Below are 21003 nucleotides of genomic sequence, written 5' to 3' on the forward strand. Positions count from 1 at the left end.
GAGGAAAGAGAGGAAAATAACTTTTGGGGATGGAAATATCTGTGCAGAGAAAGGAAATCTCTGGAATGGGGGCATGTGAAGGGGCAGGGTTGGGAGTCCTCAGGGCAGTTGGGAGGTCGAGGGACTTGGGTGATGGGTATAGAAAAAGTGATGGAAAAATGCAAAGAATTTTCAACTATTTCAAAAAGAGCCTCCACCCAGGAAAGAGAAAGAACTTCTTTTTTGCTTTCCCAGGTGATTATCTGTACCCAAAACCCATTGGTCAAACTTGCTTTGTTAAAAAGTTCCACTGGGGTAAATAAAGCTTTTGCAAAATGACCTGGAAACTCAAACGAACATTGTTTCCAAAGGAAAATGTTTCTCAGTTCTAAACAGCCCACTTACAACGTCTATTGAAACATAACCTGTCTGTAAATTGACCAGTATTTTGATAATCAAAACTCACAAAAACCACACCCAAGGCAGTTCCAGAAAACTGCAGAGAAGCTACAGGAGCCCAGCAATGACCTAAACCACGCATTTGCAGAAGCAAGCCCTAAGCTGAGAACTCCCAGAGCTTTGCAATCCATACGCATTTTTCAGCTTCCTTATCCCAGCAATCATAATTCACTTATTCCAAAACTTCAGGCAATGCTGGTGGCCCCTGGAGCAGCAACTCCTCCTCCAATTGGCCACGCCCAATAATACTGGCTAACTGCAAATTCCCCACACTGACATTTAGGGACCAGTTAGAGAGCGGGTAGATATCTCAGGGCAGAATTGTATAGTGGTTAATTCTTCAGGCTCTAGAGTCTGAAAGAGCTACGTTTAAATCCTAACTACCACTGGCAGGCTACTTAAACTCACCACATCTCAGTTTCCTCATCTGTAAAATGGGGATTATAATAATACCTATTTCGTGGAGTTTCTGAGGAGTTTAAATGAGATAATGCTCGGACAGCATCATGCTTGACATAGAGTGAGCACTCAGACTTAACACTTGTACACGGGCTCCCTAATTTATAGCAAGTGAACAAATAGAACAACATTTCATATCTTCTGCTCCCGCTAAGGCATAACGTAAATGGTAATTATGGACATCTTGGCTGGCCTAGTTAACTTACAACTTTTTTCAACATTAAAGAAACTGAGAAATAATCCAGTTCCTATTTGGGCTCTTGAGATGTTGGAATGAGTTACAGGCTTATAAACACTGTCTAATAGTTGACAAGGATTTGGCTTTAATCTGGTGAATGAAAATTTCATGAAAAGAGAGTTATGGAAGAGTTGTGAGGAAAAACTCCAATGTTCTGAATGATGGATTTCAAAATAATCCTCAGTGTCTTTTCAGACATTCAGTCCCATACTGGACCAAAATACCACTGACGGTAGGTAATTCCTTGAGAAAATGGTTTTTCTAAATAGATCCATACAAACCAGGCTGATTTATTAAGGGGGAAAATGAATTTAATAATACAGTATTAGATTGAGTATCATCCAGGAAAAGTGTACTGTAAAAGTGTTTTGAATATTAATTGACCTCTGGTAACTTTCGTGTCGTAAATACTTGTATTATAGTGAGGTAGACAGTTAAAAAAAAACTCTCCATTAGACAGACTTAAAATTTTGTAATAATATTTAAGAAAATGATAACATTATGAAAGAATGAAATATCTGATGAATGCTTAACTTTGTACAACTCGAATATAAACTTTAAAAATATTAGAAATTATAACATTTGAGTGCATATAACGTTTTGTACATTAAGATGAATTGCATGCTGTCCATTTCCTCTTTGCACTTTCAGTCACCTTAAATAAACAAATATATACAGCCTTAACAGAACAACAGTGCATCCAAAGCAAATGTGCATTTTAAATTATTTCTCCTGGCCAAGTCTTTTTTTTTTTTCACTTAGCATTTTATATTAGCATTTATTATCAGTCTCACCCTTTCTTGGACAGTTTGTAGTTCTCTGAACCAAACAAGCAACAGGTTTAGATCAAGAGAGAGCAAAACCACTCAGGAAAAACAAAACCTTTTTGTAATGGTTGGTACAAGTTCCCTTGTTTAAACCATTTCATGGTCAGAGATGAGAAGGAAGCTAACTCTTCAAAGGGCCTACTTATGGACAATGTTTGAAAATAATACTGGTGCAGGCTGGGGGAAAGTTCAAGATTTTGGCAATCTGGGGATGGGTATTTAGCTTGTGCTCTGTTCTCTCCTGCTTCCGGAAGATGAATTCCACCCCTGCCTCCTTCCTCACCATCCGTCCCCGTCGTCTCCCACCTCAAGCTCAATGTAACACTTTGCTCTTTTCACAGTTTCTCATTACTAAGTTTTAAAAACATTGCCTAACTGGTAATTACAATCTGAAACAATTCTTTTGGGGGAGCCCTGGGCTATTGCTGGCTGGTAATCTTTCAGGAATGTCAGAGAGAGGGGAGGGAACAGAGATTCTAAAGAAACTTTGGAGACAAGGGCTTGTGTCTCCTTTCATCCCTCTCCTCCCTGCTCCTGGCCTGTCCCTCTATCCCCATCCTTGGAGAGGGAGGGGGGAACCACCTTCCCTCCTGACTTCACCCTCCCTTTTCTTGGGTCACTTTCCCATCCTCTGCAACTCTTACCTTAGTTCTACAGTTCCCCAGCCCTACCCATTTTTTGCTTAAATGGGAAAATCACCTTCCCCTTCAAAGGGGATGTCTGAATTTTGGCAAATTCTGTTCAAAGAAATCAATGAGAAACAGACTTGAGGAAGGGCTTTTCCATAGGTTACCTCCAGCCTGGGCTAAGGCACCTCTATGTCAGCCCCTCAAAGGCGAGCCTTGTGGTTTCTCATTATCCTTTAGGGGGTTCCACTTGGACTCATTCTTGTCATTCCATCCATACCAGCTCCCTTTTCCCCCAGAAAAAGCAATAATAATGGCAGTGACCTGAGCCCCCTGGAGTGAGATGCAGGTTGCCACTTCCCTATACGGGCAGAGGCCAGGGCAGAGCTGGGTATACAATCAAGCGGGAAAAGGCCCGCTTGGGCCCACCTCTTGCAAAGCTCTTCTAAAGGCAGGACCCCTCCTGGCTTTCCTATTTCTCTACCTTAACACTTTCCGTTGGGGGGAAGGGCGTGGGGACAAGGCACAGGCTACGACATGGCCAGAAAGACCCCACCTTCTTTACACAGGTAGCAAACAATCAGACCGAGATGTGGTCAAAGGTGATTCTTCCCTCCAGTTTCCCTTCTTAAACTATTAATTTTTCAATCCTTGGAGCAGTTGAGGACCAGGTATGCGTCTCCCCTGCCCTCACCTCCCATCAAAACCTGTGAGACACACAAGGAAATCCAAAGCCACAATAATAAAGACAAAAACTAAAGAAATCCTCCTTGGCTTGTTTTTCCAGGGTGGCCGGGCAAGGTGTGAAAAGCCGTCTCTCCCTCTGGGCTGGCAGGTGGAAGGTTCTGGAAAGGCGGAACTCCCTGGTCTCCCACCCGGCTGAAAGCCCAGGCCGTTGCCCCACTCTCTGCCTCGTCCCAGGCTAGCTCCTCCTCCGCCTCTCTGCAGTCAGGCCTCCCCAGCGGTCCCGGGCCAAGGCGGCAGGGAAGGCGCCGCTACCTGCAGCCACAGGACTCCACCACCATGTCCTCATACTGCTTGTAGACCACGTTATTGCCCGCGTCGATGTACAGGATGCTGATGGGAGTCAGTTTGGTGGGCACGCAGCAGCTGGGCGGGGTAGAGCCGGGGTCCATGGAGTTCATCAGCGTCTGGATGATGGCGTGGTTGGTGGGCTCCAGGTGCGAGCGCAACGGGAAGTCGCACACGCCTTCGCAGTGGTAGGCCTCGTACTCCAGGGGCGCGATAATCCAGTCGTCCCAGCCCAGCTCCTTGAAGTTCACGTGCAGGGGCTTCTTGCTGCAGCGCAGCCTCGACTTCTTGCCGTGCCGCTTGCCGTGGCGGCTGGCGAAGGCTGTGCGCCGCCGCCGCCGGCCGGGCGAGGGCAGCCAAGACCCGGCGTCTGGGGTGCCCGACGGCGGCGGCCACGACCCCTCGGCGCCCGCGCCCGGGCCCGCAACCTCGGCCGAGCCCAGCTGCTCGCGCATCTCGGCGAACAGGTTCTTGCGCTGGGATCGGGTGAACACCACGAGCAGAGCGCGCTCCTGGGGGGTCCGCACCCTCCGGCCGAAGCCCAGACTCCGCAGGTCCGGGGGCGGTGGCTGCTGGAGCCCCGGCGCGCGCGCCTCGGCCTCGCCGGGTCCCTGCTCGCCCCACGCGACCCGCAGCTCCAAGCACAGCTGCTCCCAGGGTTGGTGGCGCAGGCCCTGCCACACGTCGAAGACTTCCCAGCCGGCCCGGGGCGCCCCCTGCGGGTCCAGGGTCCGCGCGTCCAGCAGCAGGGGCGACAGGCAGGGGAAGAGCTGCACTTGGAGCGGCCCGGCCGGCGGCCCCCAGGGCGCTGCGGGCGCCTGGCGAAAGAGCCGCAGCTCCGCGCCCACCAGCTCTTCTTTGTCTGAGAGCGTGGACACATCAAACAAATACTTCTGTCTCCGGAGAGGAGTGTGCGAGAGATCGTCTGCGAGATAAAAAATAATTACAGTCAGTTTCACTTAAGAGGGAGATCAGCCCGGTGCTCTGCGGCCGCCCCTGGGAGGAAAAGGGCGGGGAGGGAACGGGCCAGGCCGGTAGGGGTCCAGCTCGGCCCGCCCGGGGCTGACCACCCCGCTTCCCCGGCCGGCGGTGCGCGGCAAAGAAGGGGAGGGTACCAGGGCTGCCCCCTCCTCCCCTTCAGCCCGGTACTCCCTGGGCGGAAGTCAGTGGCTGCTGGAGTGGCGGCCGCGGCGGCGGCCTCCCGGGTTTTCCCCCAGGAGCCTATGTAACCACTAATGTGCCCTTTGTGGTCGCAGCCCGGCCCGCATTCCCCCAGACCTCCTCTCGGCTGGCTCATTCTCATCATTCACGTCTCGGTTCAAATGTCACCTCCTCCGAAAGGCCATGCTCGACCACCCTGATCTAAAGTAGCCTCCCTCGGTCACTATCACGGGACCCTGGTTTATTATCTTCACGGCACTTAGCACTATCTACAATGACCTCGTTTATATTTGTCTCCTTAGCGGTCTGTCTTTCCCAGCGTAAGCCCGCCCCTCGCCAACAGCCCATAGGAGCTAGGACCCTGTCCTGTCCATCTGGCTCACCGCAACGGCTACAGGCCTGCTCGACGTAGGATACACGCTGGTCAGTAAGTGGGAAACATCTAGAGCAGTCATTCTCAGTCTACCACCTAGAGAATTTTGAAATTACCAGCGCCGGGGTATGCTTCAGCCAACTGAATCAATACCTGAGGACAGGGCCTGGATATTGGACCTTTATTGCGGTTTGTTAGCTTTGTTTTTTTTAAGGTGCAAGTTGATTTGAAGGTGCAGCCCTAGTTGAGACCGACGGGTCTGGGAGAAGATGCTGCCCAGCAGGCAGTTTTGCTGAAGCGTTTAGGCCCAGGACAAAGTTGATACAATGGGGAGCTGCAATGCGATTTCTTTCTTTTTAAAATTCATCAGCCACTTAACAAACAAAAGAGCAGGGAGGCTTTCAGAAGTCTGCAGAGGGGCAAATGAACCAACACAAACACAAGGCATCTCTCCATTGAGAAGATCCTGCAGCCAATGAGAAATAAATATATCAGTAAGGAGAAAACCTAAGCCACACACACACACACACACACACACACACACAGTGACATTCTCCCCTCCCCCACCCACCCAATCTGAAATCTTCTTGCTTTGCAACTAATCCTGAAGATAAAATTTTTGGTTACCGCTGAGAGAAAGAATGGGGACACATGGAGGGGGAACAATAACAGGTTTTTAAATCCAAGGCGAATTCTTGGGGACCCAGGCAAAACTGGACTGGACTTCTTTTTTGACACATTTGTGCATGAAGCCAACCCCACTTCAATGTGCAAGGCGGAAAGCTAACCAGATTTTCTTGGGCTGCCTTCTCATAAAATATTTACAACCCAGCAAATACAAAAATCCCCAAAGCCCCTAGCTTTCCCCAGAAGCTAGTAAAGTTTGGGTAGATTTCAATAGTAAAAGTGTCACCGGGTCCCAGGTCCGACCCTCACTGCCTGTCCAGATGTAGCCCCAGGGCACTGGATCTGGAGCCTCAGCCACACCCAGTTCCCACTCTGGGCTGACCGCCGGGCGGCTGCCTCACTCTAACACACAAGTCCCGACCTGAGACGGAGCTGTGGGAAGGGTTAGAGAGGTGAAAAGGGAAAAGCTGCTGGAGGCAGTTGATTTATGGAAGCCAAGACCTTCAAACCGACCAGGGCACATTAAAATCAGTGGGAATTCAGCACACTTTCTTCTCCTCCTTTAAAGAAACCTGTGTCTGACGACATTCAACCGCCACCCAGATCTCTGGACCTATTGCCTGAGGCTTCACTTTCCTGGCTCTCATATTTCTCTCCCCCCAAACTGAGGATGTGGTGAGAGGGACAAACCTAAGGCACTTGCTGCACCAGCTAAATGTCATGAGGGCTGACATATTTTTCACCTTTTATCCATGAGCACAGATCAGTTCTGCAAGGTAGGTACTCATATTGTTCCAATTTTACAGATGGGAAAACCAAGGCTTGGAGAAAATAATTACCAAAGTCCCACAACTAATAAATGGTCATATTGGGACCCAAACCTAGGTCCGTTTAATTTCAGAGTTGGAGCATTTAGCCTGTAAGCCCCATTGCCTGTCCATTAGAGTCCAAGTCCCGGAGCTGAGGCAACCAGGAGTGACCAGGGTACAAGGGATGGAGGATACAGTCCCGACTGTATTTTCAGGGCTTGCTAGGAATAAAACCTGGGCTCCTTTAGGAAATCATTTCCATCTCTGCTTATATAACTCTTGAGACAGTCTGTCACTGGTTGGAGAGCACTAGGCAGGTGTAAAGGAATTTATTTATTTCTCTCTCATGCAACACGGAGAAATCAGCCTGCTTTTGTTTTCATTCTTTTTTTTTAAAGTGTGGGCTAATAAATGGTCTGCACAGCTGAGTCACATTTCTCTGGTCCTCGAGAGTGGTCAAAACAGAGGAAAGCATCTGTAAAAAGAGGGCTCCACGGGTTCTGCAGCCTTGGGATTTCGCATGATTTTTCTAGCAAGATCAGCCTGCTCTTACTCTTTTCAGGGCTCGGGGGAAAAAGTGCAAATGAGGCTTCAGCCTGTATCCTGCTCTCTTTTCTTCCCATGCCGGCTCCATTCCACAGTTCGAGGGGTCTTACCTGCATGCATGTGGACACCCTTGCCCACAGGTCCAAGCTTCCCAGGCTACAGGGGCACACATCAGTGATGTGACACACCCTTAGGAGGACAGACCCAAAGAAGAAACTGCCCAGGCCTTGGAAGTGGGCTCAGGGCTCTTTGAGCAAGAACTCTGTGGCTCAGGTACCAGACTAGAGCAGTAGCTCTCAAAGCCAGTGAACCTGCAGTGGTCCCTAAAACTGCATCATCAGCATTACACAGGAACTTGTTAGAAAGGCAAATTCTCTTGGGCCCCAGAGGTTTGTAGCAGGGCCCGGAATTTGCATTTCTCCTCAGTTCCCAGGAGATGTTGATTCTGCTGGTTGGAGACCCCACTATAAGAACCACGAATCTAGATAAGCACATTTCCTTGACTCTTCAGATTCCCCACCAGGTGGGGAGGGCACCATGGGAGGTGGGAACAAAACAGGGCCCTGGGGCCCCAAAGCACTGGGTCCAAGACAGGATCTAAGGCAATGCTCACCAGAACCAAGTCCCTATTGCTCTCTGTTCCTTCCTGCCCCTCACAGCCACCTCCACATTTTTTCACTCTTTCAGCCACATGTACTCTCAACTGGGTCTCCAGAACCTCTAATGCATGAGTGTGGCTGCTCTGTGCAGCTCCCCTACAGACCACATTCTCCACCTGTCTGGACCTGCTCTGGAGGCATGCATCACAGAAATAGCTCAGAGGAGGCATCCAACCTGGGGAGTGCTCACACCATCCACTGTGACCCTGCAGGCACTCTGCCTGCTGACCTGGCATTCACAAGGCCTGGCCGTGCTACCATGGCCATCTGTGGGTAGGAAGCCAGTTCTTCACACCTTCTCCCACAAGCCTCCTCTCCCATTAAGTCCTGTATAAAGGAGAGCTGATGTCATCAAGTGACACTCTCTCCCATCCTCTTGCCTAGAAACAGGTAGTTTTCATTTCAGAATCTGTTGGAGGCACCTTCTTACATCCTGGAAGTCAATCTTATGCTTCAGGCCTTTAAATTGAAATTGATCAGTAATAAATCATGGGAGCTATCTTTTTGCTTTTTATCTGTATCAACCTGGTCTGTTACAGCTTGGCTTACCCCCAGGTTAATTCAGGGTTTGCTGAGTATTAGACATAGAGACCCCTCAAGTTTTAATCGCTGGATTTGTGCTTATCAGCTTGCTCTGGTGGGTGGGCAGAGGAAGCAGGGGCGGAGAGAAGAAGAGAACAAACCACCTTCATATTTGAAGAAAATTCTTCATAAATAGGTCAGCCTTTTATAAGTTAAGGGCAAGTCGGTTAAAGGTTAGGAGCACCTCAAACATATACATTTGGTGTGGAATCGATTAAAAAAATACAATAAAAATTTAAAAGGAAAGCAAATAAGGGAACGAGAACGAATCACTTCAAGGTAGGGACTATCACGCCCATTTTAAACGAGGAAACTGGCTTAGAAAGGTACGTGGCTGGAGGAAGCTAAGAAGCAAACACCAGATCGTAAAGAAAAGGATGCCTGCGGCGCCTAAGTCCGGACACCCCGGGAACCGCGCCCCCGGGAAGGCGGCGTAAGGGTTACGGTTGCTCAGCTGCAGGACCCGAGCCTCGCCGCCCACACGCGCTCCTCCAGCTACGGGAGGCTCCCCCGCGCCCCCCTGCAGGTGGCTTCCGAAAACCCGAATCGTCCTTCGGTTTGGGGCGGAAAGGCCGCGCACTGCATTTTCCCCAAGACGTCTTGAGATACGTACGCAGCTTGAGGTCCCTCTTGAGAGTCCTGGTTGAATTGTGTGTCACTCGCTGGCCCCGAAGGCTCCCCCGAGCTCCAGCTCGCCCGACCCCCAAGGCCCTTCGCGCCCAGACCCTGGGCTCCCCAACGCTGCTAAGCGCCTGTTCCGCTCGCGTCCTCTGAATTCGCCGTGACCTGAGCGGCCACTCGTGGGCGCCTGCCCGGGCCTCACCCGCCTCCACCCGCCGCCCCACCACGAGGCCCGCTGCACGTCCTCCGAAGGCACATCCTCCAGCGAAGGGCTGCGGCTCAGAAAGCCGAGATGAAAGGGGGCTCTCCCACCCCTACTCCCCTAGGTGGGGATGGAGGAGGGGCGTATAATCACCCGTCTTCGCAAAGGAAACTCCAGATGTCTGCAGCTCAGCCTTTCCCCCATCCTCAAAAGCATCCCTGGATGCTTCTGGGCGTGCCTTTGTGCTGGGCTCAGGGTTTGGGTGGCCTCCGTCCGTGAATCCTCACCGAGAGCGTCCGAGGCCCGTCGTACTGTTACACTCTTTTATAGGTGACGGAGCGGGCTCCAAGAGGCGTCTTCACTTGCCCAATGTCTTGCAGCTTGGCAGGGACACTATTTGAAGGTCTTTATTCCAACCGAGGCCCTCAGACCTGAGGCCACGCCCCTCTGACAGGGTTCTGATTTGGCGGTGAAGCAAAGAGGGAGGGAGGACACCAGACACACATCCATCACCAACGCCGTCAACACAAAGGGAGCTGGGTTCTGCCAGGAATTCTTTTTTCCTTTACTGGAAGTAAGAAGACCTCCAAGCAGGGAATTCATAGCTAGGTTTGGAGTCACTTCTTCCCAGGTCCCTCAGCCCTGAGGGTACCCTGAGGTGCCACAAAGTCCACAAGTTGGAAATAGAGTCAGGTGTGCTGGGTGAGTAAAAATGAGCCACCAGCCCCGTCCCCTCTGGGGTATGAAGGTCTCTGAGCCATTTGTGCTCCAGCTACGACCCTCTTCCGGGACAGTGATCTCCTGGGCATCCCCCTGTACTCTTGTCCTGCGCCCTGCCTCCACTGAGACCTGAGTCTTGCAAACTGCTAAGCATCCCCCTGAGGTGCAGAATCAGGACACCACCCACACAATTCACCCTTTCTGGGGTGTTTTTGCTCACATCCAGTACGATCATAACAGCAAACACTGGTGTAAGTCCTTACTATGTCCTGGGCATGATCTAAATTCTCAACTTATAATAAGTCGTTTAAGCTTCAAAACGACCTATGGAAAAAAGAAAAGACATCATTGTTATGGTACGGATCACAAAACTAAAACACAGAGAGCTCAAGGTAACTTGTCCAAGATAGAGGTAGATGCAGCAGTCTGGTTCCAGTACCTGTGCCACCACCCTGGACATCCCAGCCGCTGATCTTTGTGTCTGGTAGAAACCCTGAGAAGGCTCCAGTTCTTTCATGCTGCCTATGAATTTGGGGAAGGCATCAATCCCCGATCTCCAAGTGTCAATCACTTCCTAATCAGCAGAATTGAAGGTATGCCAACAATTGGACTTTTGAAGGAGAATTTCCAAGGAAACAAATTTCTCATCTGCAAAATGAGAATATAAGGCCAGCTCACAGTCACTGAGGGAAGGGTGGCAAATGAGATAGAGTAGAAAAGACATCTGAAGATGTGTGCAAATGTTAGCTACTACTGACAACATGGAAGGAGCATAGGAATCCTGAGTCTGAGAGGCATAGATTTGAGTCCTGCCCTGTAACTTATTGGCTGGGTGGCCTTGGATGGACTGGGTCACATAATCTTTCCCAGCCTCATATACCTCATCTGGAAAATGGGAGAATGACCCCCACTTTGCAGAGTCATTGTAAAGATCAGAGTCAAGGCAACCAGAGCAGGCTGTGCATGACAGACAGAAGCATCCAGTGAATGCAGCCAATATTACTGTAACTACCTATGGCCAGGTAGGAGGCCAGGTAGGGGGAAGATACACCTGTCCTCCTCTTGGCCTTCTTTGAGGAGATGCAATCCAGTTCTTTCCACAGGATTTGCAGAAGTGAGTGGAGGAGAGGTGCTGGGCAGAGGGGTTAAGAGAGAAGCAAGGGCTTCCAGCAAAGGGCAAGACTCATAGGGGTTTCAGCTTCACCCCCATCACCTTGCTCCTTCTCATTCCTCAGGCCTTATCCACTGCTCTGGCCCCTCCCACAATGCCAGGTGAACAAACGACCGCCGGCCAGAACCTCTCAAAGACAGGGCCCTCCTTGCAGGGTCCCTTCTCTGGGGTTAGCCCATATGCGAACCCCTTTGGCTCCAGGCAGCCGCAGCCCCGAGAGGCCTGGTGGCTGATCTCCTTGCCCCACCTGTCCCACTTCTCCACCCTCGTGGGCAGGAACTGTCCACGGAGCCATTGTAGGGTGCGGGGTGGGGGTGTTCCCTATGTTTTTCAGCCTGCAGGTTGGAGGAGAGCAGGGTGTAGCAGTGAGTTGACCCCTCGGGCTGCGGTGTCAGGGGCGGCGGCATCCCAGTCCCACAGAAGTTCCCGGGCCCGGTGCCTCCCATCATACAGTCACCGCCCCACTTCTTTCTAGGTCTCTTGGCTTCCCCAGTGTTTCCCCCAATAGCTTGCCCTGAATTTCCCAGCTTCTTTCCTCATTTCAAAGACCAGAAAGGCCCACGGGAAGTCCTCCACAGAGGACTTTTCCACCCTCTTTCCAAAGCCTGGCAGATCCCTGACTTCCTCCCTGTCTCGAGCCTGGGCTTGTGAACCACACAGAATTCATCGAGTCTGGTGGCCTGCCTGGATCCCACAGAGAAACCTCAAAGTTCCCACAGCAAGTTCTGACTCAGCCAGCGGCAAACCAGTGAGGCTGGGAGGGGGAGAGAAGGGGAACCCCGATTTCCACCCGACTGGGAACAACTCCACGCTCCTAGGGAGCCGCAGCACCGCCTTCAGTAACGCAGCTCTCTGGCAGGAGATGGGCCAGCCCTCTACTCTGAGCTCTGGGCGCTGGGCACCCCCAGCAGGAGTCGGAAGGCACCTCCAAGAGACTCCTTTTGTCTTTCTAGGACGAAACGGATTCATTTACAAAGTAGTTTCCACGCACTTGGGGCGAACTCTCATGGCTTCTCAGGGGCTCAAGAGCCAGAGACGCAAAGCCCAGATCAAGGACACTTCACCAGGCGACTCTTTTCACTGGCATCCCACCCTGGGCTCTTGACCACAGTGGCCCAAATCTTAATTTGACACCACTGCAGATGAAATCCAAATAGAAGCTGGTGACACCCCTTACGCTGGAGCCTCTCTCCCCACCTTTCGGCTGCAGCCAAGCAGCCTGTGCCTGGCGTCCTAGGCTGCAGCATCCCTGCAGGTCGCTGCCTTCTCTTGGAACCTCGGGAGCAGGGCCCGGATCTGGTTGATTTACCCGAGGTCGCCCTCCCTGCAGTGTCGACCTGTAGGGTCACCTGGGAGCCCAGGGGAGCAAGCCAGGCCCAGCGGGGAGGGTATCACAGCCCTGAAACCGCCCTTTGGGCTAGAACATGATCGCAGCCTTTTGACTTGAGAGCTTGGAGATGAAAAGTAGAAGAAAAGGTTCCCATTTTATGTTGTTCCCCCTCCCCGACCAGTTCTGAGGTTGCAGGTGGGGAGACGGGCTCAGACTGGCGTGTGGTCAGGATATTGGACCCTCGGTGTCAAGGGGTCCTGCGCAGGAGAAACCTCAGTGATGTGTTCTGCTGGGCCGGACGCAGCTTCTGAGGAAGGGATCGCGGCAACTCAGCTCCACTGTGTTCACCTCGGGCTGACTCCCGAAATAACGTCCTAGCAAAGTGAGATTCGTGGTGGTAGCTATGGGCCATAGTCTAGCATCGTTCAATTTCCCTCCCCACTGGGCGCGGGAGCGGCGGTCAGCTGGGAAGTGGGATCGGAACTGGACCAACTTGCCTGGAAGCCAGATGTGCAAAACAGGCGCACGGGTTCTCTTCGGTTCCTACGTTATTTAGGGGGTAAGGGGGACGGGTAAACCAGCCCTGACCGACCCCAAAGCCAACCCTCTGCTCTTGCTTTCCGCTCCGCTCCAGCAGCCAGACCCGCGCCAGCCGGGGCCAGAGGCCCGCCCTTCTCCTCCACTGCAAGCCCACTCTAGGGTCCCTAAACCCTGCCCCGCCCCCAGGCGCCCGGGCCGCTCGCTGCGCAGCGCGCGCCTCTCTGCTAACGCTGGTCAGCGCCGCCCGCCCACTCCCAGCGCACCCAACCCTCGGCCCCCAGCAGCGTTAATGGACTGTCCTGGAGGGCAAGGAACAGCAACCCTGGAACCCATTAGGCCGACGAGGACCTATTTAATTCCTGTAAACAGGAGACACCATTTAACCGACATTGAGCTTAAAAATAAACAGCCAGGCTTTAAGGGCGGGGGATGGGGACTTGAGGGAGGTGGTGGATGCCAAGCAAAGAAGTGGCGCTGTGGATCCACATTCCTGTTTGCCACACCTCGCGGCCTCGCTTCGGAGCCCTTCCCGGGTCCAGAGAGCATCGCTTGAGCAGGGTTGTTCCATACCCTAAGAGTTATCGAACTAGTGTCCTTCACTTTACTCAAAAGTCCCCAGGGATTCTTGTGAATTTGCTCTGGGTCTTTTGCTGCAAGCAGAAGTCCTGGCAGGAAACGAAAGTTTTCCTTCTGCCCTGTTTCTATCAAACCATCTTTCCCCGACCTCTCTGTTCAGTTCCCTTCTCCCTCTCCCCACGCCGCCCCAGGAAGACGTCACCAATTTCAAGGAGGTGAGCCGCCAGAACCCCGAGAACCCCAGCTGGGAAAAAGCGAGTTGCACTAGGGCCTCCATCAGTGCAACGCTCTGCGTTCCCCGCGGGTCCAGGCGACACGCATCCCCTCTGGTCGTAAGGGGGAGGTTTCAGGTCTTGATTCAGTTTGCGCGGGAAGGGATTCCCAAGGCCTGTCGTGGGTTGTGGCTTAGGTAGTCTTTTTTTTTTTTTTTTTTTTTTTTAATGTGCAGAAACGACAAGGATGTTTGAGCACGTTTTTCGATCCCCTCCCCCACCAGCAACTCTACCGCGCAAACTCCCAGAGCTCGAGAGCCTCCCGCGCCAGGAAAAAGCTCAGTGTCCTTCTCAGATTAGTCTCCCCTGCCAAGGAAGTCCGCCCCAGAATTCCGGCGCTTCTTGCACTCTCTCTGCAGAAGACACTAGGTGTTTTTAGCTTCTTGCTAAGGCAGCCTTTGTAAGGCAACCCGTAAGGCCTTAGGGGTGGGAGTGACATTAACTGCTATTTAACAACAAGCCAGTGGCTAAGGGTTTGGTTTGTGGCCTGAAAAACGTTTTAATCATTCCAACCAGAAGAGCAGAACAAACTTCTGGTTTAAGGCTTCCTTCCCTTACCCCGGGTTTCTTATAGGACCTGCCAGTTCACCAGGTTTGAGCAGGATCCTGAACCTGGACGGCGACGCAAACCCCGCGCGGTGCTCACACCGGCGCGTCCTCACACGCACGCACTTGAAAGCTCAGCAATCCTTTCCCAAGGCTGTTCCCTCTTTCCGGGGAAATAAAGCCTAGATTGGAACCTTCTGCCGGCTTCCTCACTTGGCCGTCTGGTCTGCATTAGTGTTTTTATAAGGGACTCAAACAAATCGAATACAAGGTCACCAAATAATTAACAGTTGTGAATTCCCTCCGTCCCCATTAAAATACTTCCCTGCTTATATTTCATTTTCCGTTTGCCAACGACAACAGGGTCCGGGCAAAAGCACCACTGCGTTGATTGCACCACTCTGCGGCCCAGGTCCACCCAGAAACACGCTGTTTTGCATGAACACGCCACACCAGACGAACTTCAATCAGGAGGGAACTATGCCGCTCTTAGAATGTCCTCCCCGTTAGCTGTCCTGCCCTGCCCCCTTGGCAATCGCGACCCAGAAGGTAAACCTAGAAGCCAACAAACAATCAGCGGCAAACTCTCCCGAGGTTCATTTCTAGGGTGTCAAATTCCTCAAGGCTGTTCCGATCTCGTTTGGGTTTGTGTGTGTGTGTGTGTTGGGGGGGGGGGGTTTGGTGTTTTTGGTTTTTGGTTTTTTGTTATCTGTTCCCTGCTGCCGCCTTTCTGAGAGTGCTATTGTAACAATAACAACAAATATTTAAAGAGAATTCTTATTTCAAAATCATCTGGAAACCTAACTCACAGCAATATTCTTAGATTCATTTTGGTTTCTTCATCCTTAAGAGGCTTTTTTTTTTTCTCCCTTGTTGGAATTACATGGCGCTTCTCACTACATAAACTAAAGTCCAAGTTTTGCTTCTCTCTCCCTCTCCCTCTGTCTTACAGCCATGTTGAATTCATAGGAGTTCTCATTGTCTGCCTCGCCAGGGCCCCAGGGTTGGAGATCCAAGCCTCCTGTACTAGTGGTCTTGTAATGAGCTGTATCAGGTGCTAACTGTAATTTCTCTATATCCAACCTGGTCCATCCTGATCCTACGGCTGCACCAACACAAACATTCACACACTTTCTCATCTTCATGGATCCAAAATCATCTTGAAAGCACAATATGGAGGCATTTTTAAAGGTCAGGGATAAGGCAGTTTGTGCCTTTTACAGGGAGTACAAAGAAGAAGCAAGGCACAGCACCCCTGAATCTAAAGTTTCACTCCAACTCCTAACTGGGTCGTAAGAGGTTACAGAGGAATATTAGACGGGGTGGGAAATCTGTCAACTTTTTCCATTTCTGCTTCTGGCCACCATCCTTTAGAAACCCCCTCACCCTTACCCTACCCATGTAGTGCCATAGGTAAATATGCAGGGGCTGGAACTGGATATGTGCTTCAGCTCTCACTAGCTGTGTGACCTTGAACAACTTGCTTAATCTCTCTGTCTTCCTTAACTCACCTGTAAAACAGGGACTGTAGCGTTTTCTTCCCCGGGTGTGGGGGGGTGTTGTTAGAATTAAATGAAATAATTCATGTAACAAATGTTAGCCCAGTACTTGGTGCACAGTAAGTGCTCAACATGTCAATATATCTTAGTTATTATTATTACCCTTAGTTGTTTGGAGAGCGAACCGAAAGGGGAGACATATTTTTTTTAACTTGCAATAAGGTCTCCTCCTCACGGGGCTTGGGAGAAGGAGGCACGGGCTGAGGCAGCACAGAACACGCAGTCTTTATAGACCTAAAGCGCTCTTCATTCATTCACAATGGACAGAGTTTACCCCGCTCTCCCGCTCTTAAACGCAAGCTTTAGGTGTAATGTCTGGGGTCCCGGGGTTCCCGGGCGAGGAAGGCTTTTTACAGATACTGTACTGTACGTAAGTAGCTCATGCCTCACGAGAGGATTTCAGGATTCCTTCCGTTTTCTTTGCTCCTCCCCCCTGAGGGACCCCTGCTTCTCGAAGCCAAGCCTGCCACACTCGACGGCGATTTAAACATCCCCGAGGCAAGGCGCCAAGTTAGAGCGGCTGGCCCAGCTCTCAGTTGGCCGCCTCTCTTACCTCCTTGTCCTGCCTTCCACGGCTGGGGGAGGGGATGCTGGAAGGTCTGGCGCGGTTTAAGAGTCCCCACGTGAGAGGGGCGGAAGTCCTCGCCAGGAGTCGGGGATGCGCGGCTGGCGGGTCCCTTCCATCACGGGAGACTAGACACCATTTGATGTGTTATGACATGAACCCTCAATTAGATCGCTGAGTTGAAACACTCCAATCAGGGGCCCGATGCTAAGCAAGCCCCGGAAGGTCCAGCCCGAGGTCACCGCCGGTGACACATCAAATCAAAATCAGTGAGAGAGAAAGTGAGGCTTTCCCTTTATCAAGCTGGGGCTGTGGCCCGCAACATACCCCCTCCTCTGCGCGCGCCCTCCAGCCCGCGGCTTCGCACTCCTTCGCCCCAGCGCGGCGGGCACAGCCTTCGCGGTCAACCAACTACCTTTCTTCGCGTTTTCTGGGAACCGGAGGGCGTGGAGGAGACCGCGCCTTTGAAGCTACGGTCCAGGTGGTCACGCCGCGCCTCCTCCGGCGGGGGACCGCGTTCGGGAATGGAAGCCGGACGTCTGGATCTCGGTTCGGCTAGCTTAGAGAGCTTGGCTCGGAAACTGAGCGCCCCCCCCCCCAACCTGGGCGCGCAGCCAGTCCCCTCCCTACCTCCGGCGCCCCGGGGGTGCCCAGCGCGGTGCCCGCGGACAGGCTGCTGCAGCACGAGCCAGGGTGAAGCGAACCAGCCTCTGCGCCGGACCTGGAGCCCCCAGAGACCTCCCACACTTGCCCCAACGCCGCAGGCTTCGGTAGACGCCTCCCAGCCGCCCGCAGGGTCCTTTGGTCCCGTGCCAAACTCACAGGGCGCAACTTACGAGTTAGGGGGTGTCCGCTTGGGGGAGGGGCGGAGGTTCTGGCCGCTTCCCGTGGGGAGAAGAAAATGCGCGCCCAACCGCCCGCCACCCTGGGCCTGCGGGATTTCTTCCCTTGGGGAAAGGCCTCTAGAGTACTTTTCTCTGTGCTTCCTTACTCTCTCGACTAGGCAAGTCTAGGGTAGCCTTCGAGTAGGGTATTAGAGAAGGCGAACGATAAACAGAAGATTTAGAGGGAGAGAAACAACAGAGTCAGGGAGAGGGGTGGAGGTGGGGAGAAGGCGAGCTGCGCTGGCAGCAGGGAGGCCGGGGACCCAGGTGCAGCGCTACGAAGAAGCCGCTTGTATTTGCCAGGGTGACTTTAGCAGTTGTAAAATCACCATAAAATACCTGGCGTTAATTTGCCGCCCAGACTTTTCAGCAGCTTGTGAACCTCGCTGACCTCGGGCTGCAGCCGCGAACCGAGCGTGGGCAGGACCCACGCTCGCAAGGAAGGCGGCTGCAAGGGAGGGGGCTCGGGGGCTGAAGCCTGGGAAGAGCCCGAGGCTCGGGGCCGTTAGCCTGCTCTGTAAAGCTTCGAGGGCGTGCAAGTGCCCCCAAGGCAGTCGCGGCAGAGCAGTCCGAACCCCCGTGCTCGCCGGTTCCTGGGCGACCCCCCTTTCACTGACCTGGAAGTGGGAGGCAGGGAAGGCGTCCGAGCCGAGGAGCTAAGTCCGGGCAGGGTGGCGGAGTGGATAGATGCCCAAATCGCTTTTATCTCCTCCGTCCTTTCTTCTCGCCCCCTACCTCCCGTTTGCCCTTCCTTTGCTTTTTCTCCCTTCCTTACTGCCTCCTTCTACGGTATTGTCTCTTCTCTTTAGGAACTGAGGTCCCGGCGCCTGCAGCGCGAGGTTCTCTCCAAGGCTGCAGACCAACGCAGGTGGCAGGGAGGGGGCGCAGGGGTTTCCGCAGACTCCCACACATGCACCCGCGCCCACAGAGGGGACCAAAGACGGGGCCCCTGGTAGAAGCGCAGAGAGAGGAGAGTTGCCTGGCTCAGAAAGGTGAACGAGCACACCCAGGCACCCATGTGAGCTAAGTACCAACAACCCCCCAAATTTAGCTCACTTGCCCCTGCCCCCGGTCCGCCCTGCCAGTGGCTGCCGCTGCCTCTGCAGAAATGACTCTGTTGCGGCCCCGGAGTGGCCGAGGGCGCGCTGCAGGAGCAAAAAAAAAAAAAAAAAAAGCCCGAGGGCGCGGGGTTCCTACGCGGCTGACCATCCCCACGTCCAGCGCGGGGACGAGCCGGGTAGCCGGGCAGCGGCTGGGCCAGGGCACTGCCAGACGCAAATCGCGGACTCGCTTCTTCGACCGCGGAACTCTCTTCTGCCGGCTTTTCCCGGAGCGGATGGGAGCTCGGGGCTTTCCAGCGCTCACTCAGGCCCCTGGGCCGCTCGGTCCGCCACGGCAGCTCCGGCCTTGGACCGCGCACCCGATACAACCAGTGACCCCTTGCCACGGGTTCCCAGTCCCCGTCGCGACCCCTCTGCAGCCCCGGTCATTTGCCCGCCACCTCCCGCCCTCCACGCTTCCTCCACCAGCCACCAGACGTGCGGCCGCCACGCTCCTTTCTGCACAAGGCAAGAGGAAGAAGGAAGGAAGGGAGAGAGAAAGCGAAGCAGGGGGGATTGCACACTGGAATAAAGTCTGCAGCCGCATTCGGAAACTTACTTAGGCTTGAGAAAAACTGTTTAAGAAAAGAAAGGGGGAGGTATCCAGAGCGGGAAGGGAATTCACAAATGCAGCCTCCTGCCAGAGCCGGAGCTGTGCCCTGGCTGCGGAGCTCCAGGGAGAAAGGAGTCGGGCGTCTTCTTTGCCACTTACCTAGTCCCCTGTCTACAAAGCTAGTGATCGTATTAGCCGACTTGGAAGACTGGAAAAAGCTGGCATTGATGCCCAGCTTCTCGGCGATGGAGTAAGTCCTGTAGATTGACAGCATGTACTCGTGGGGCACCACGCGCGGGCCCCTGCCCGGAGGCTCCTGAGCCTCGGGCTGCTGTGGCGGCCGCCGCCGGGGCTCCTCCTGCGGCCTCGGCTGTGGCTCCTGCCGCCCCAGGGGCGCCCGGGCCGTGGCACTCTCTCGCGACGCCCGCGGCATCTTCCCTTCCTTGCGGCTTCGCATTCCCTTGGCGGAGCCCAGCTGGGTGGACGACGAGGAGGATGAGATGGAAGCTTGCTGGAAACCGGGCAAATCCCACAGGAAACTGATGAGGAAGACGGCCGAGAGCAGGACCCTGGGGGTATCCATGGCGAGCGGCTCCCCGAGAGGCGGCGGCGCGGGTCGCGAGGGGCGCGGAGCGGCTGGACAGCGGCCGGGGCCCGGCTCCTCGGGCGGACTCGGAGTGCGAGGAGCCGGGTCCCAGCCACACAAACCCCGGCCCTGCCACGCCCCCTCCCGCCCCTCGCCGGGAGGGGAGGGGTGGGGAGGGGAGGGGAGGGGAGGGAGGGAGGGGAGGGGAGCCGAGGGTGGGAGGGGAGGCCGGGTGGTGCGGGCAGGAGGTGTGGGGGAGAGGGGCCGCTGTGGGCCGGGGTGGCAGGGGGACGCAGCGCCCCCGCGGGACGTGCGAGGGGTTGCCAGGCGGTGCGCGCAGAGCGGGCCTGGAGCGCCGGGCAGGGGTAGGCGGGCGAGGCCGCCCGGCGGCGAGGAAGCCACGGGCATCCGCAGCGCCAGACCCCCCCGCTAGCACTGTTCGAAGCTCGGTCCCTCCGTAGCGCTCCGCCGGCTCTCGGTCTTCCCCAGCCTCCTCCACTTTGCTGGGAGCGTGCGGCCCCGGAGGAGGGAAGCGGCGGCGGCGCCCCCCAGGGACAGCTCGGAGCAGGCGCCTCAGCAGCCGACTGCGCGCCGGCTCCGGGCGGTGGTACCTTCCTTCCTCGGCCCCAACCTCCAGGCCAGTCGATCGCTCCCTTCAAGGGCCAGTCCAGGACCAGGGAAGCCTCGCCGCGCGCCAGGCGTAGGGCCCAGCCCAGAACAGCCCCATTCTCTCGGTGGGGTACCGCTCTCCACAAAGACAGGGCGTCTGTTCCCGACCCTCGAGGTCAGGCAAAGGCCACGAGTCTTTAGAGTCTGGATGGATGCTAAAAGCTGCTGCGCTCTCCTGAAGGCCCCAGCCTCTCTCCTCGCAGTCCCCAACCTCTTCTGACGCTGGATTTAGCCGATTCTTTTCTCCTCCATCTGTTCCCCGGATGCTCTTCCCTCTCGCGGCCTGGCCCCCGCCTCCACGGCATCCCCATTTTCCCTCACTTCTTTCCCTCCCGCCTTCAATACTTCCTCCTTCCCCAAGTTCCCTCTGCATTCCAATCTCTCTTTCCCCAGCCTGCTTTTCTTCTCACACTGCCCTCCCATCTCTCTAGGCCTTCCCACCCGCTCCCTCCCCGGACTCCCCCCTCCCCTTTCAGTGGACCCCTCCCTTTGCAGCTCTCCCCCAATCTGTTTCTCTTCAGCCCAGCCTCGCCCCATCACGAGTTTCCTTTATCTGTCCCCAGATTCTCCTGCCTGTCTTCCCCGCCTACTGCCTCACTCATTCCGGGGCCTGAAGGCTGGAAGACGAGACGGAGGGCTGCTTCTCTCCCGCCATGCTCCTTGCCCTAACGCTGTGGACGTCGAGTTTCCCCCTGCATGTATTGGGTGCTCAGCCACCAGCCGTAAAAAGAT

General features: G+C 54.3%; 1 protein-coding gene across 1 annotated transcript; it reads right to left on the bottom strand.

Moving 5' to 3' along the window:
* Positions 1-1728: 1728 nt before the first annotated feature.
* Positions 1729-19668, bottom strand: GDF6 (growth differentiation factor 6). Its single transcript, XM_060116084.1, has 2 exons — positions 19176-19668; positions 1729-4545 (listed from the first exon to the last, which is right to left on the bottom strand). Exons 1-2 carry the CDS (start codon positions 19597-19599, stop codon positions 3584-3586), a joined length of 1386 nt encoding a protein of 461 aa, XP_059972067.1. The 5' UTR covers positions 19600-19668; the 3' UTR covers positions 1729-3583.
* Positions 19669-21003: the final 1335 nt, after the last annotated feature.

Source organism: Mesoplodon densirostris, chromosome 13 (genome assembly GCF_025265405.1).
Source record: "Mesoplodon densirostris isolate mMesDen1 chromosome 13, mMesDen1 primary haplotype, whole genome shotgun sequence".
Classification (NCBI taxonomy): domain Eukaryota; kingdom Metazoa; phylum Chordata; class Mammalia; order Artiodactyla; family Ziphiidae; genus Mesoplodon; species Mesoplodon densirostris.

What these genes read in the sequence shown, in the direction of transcription:
- GDF6 (XM_060116084.1), bottom strand. Translation starts at nt 19,599, where the DNA reads ATGGATACCCCCAGGGTCCTGCTCTCGGCCGTCTTCCTCATCAGTTTC. An exon ending in CTTTGTAGACAGGGGACTAG is followed by an intron (nt 4,546 to 19,175) that starts GTAAGTGGCAAA and finishes TTTATCTCGCAG; the next exon opens with ACGATCTCTCGCACACTCCT.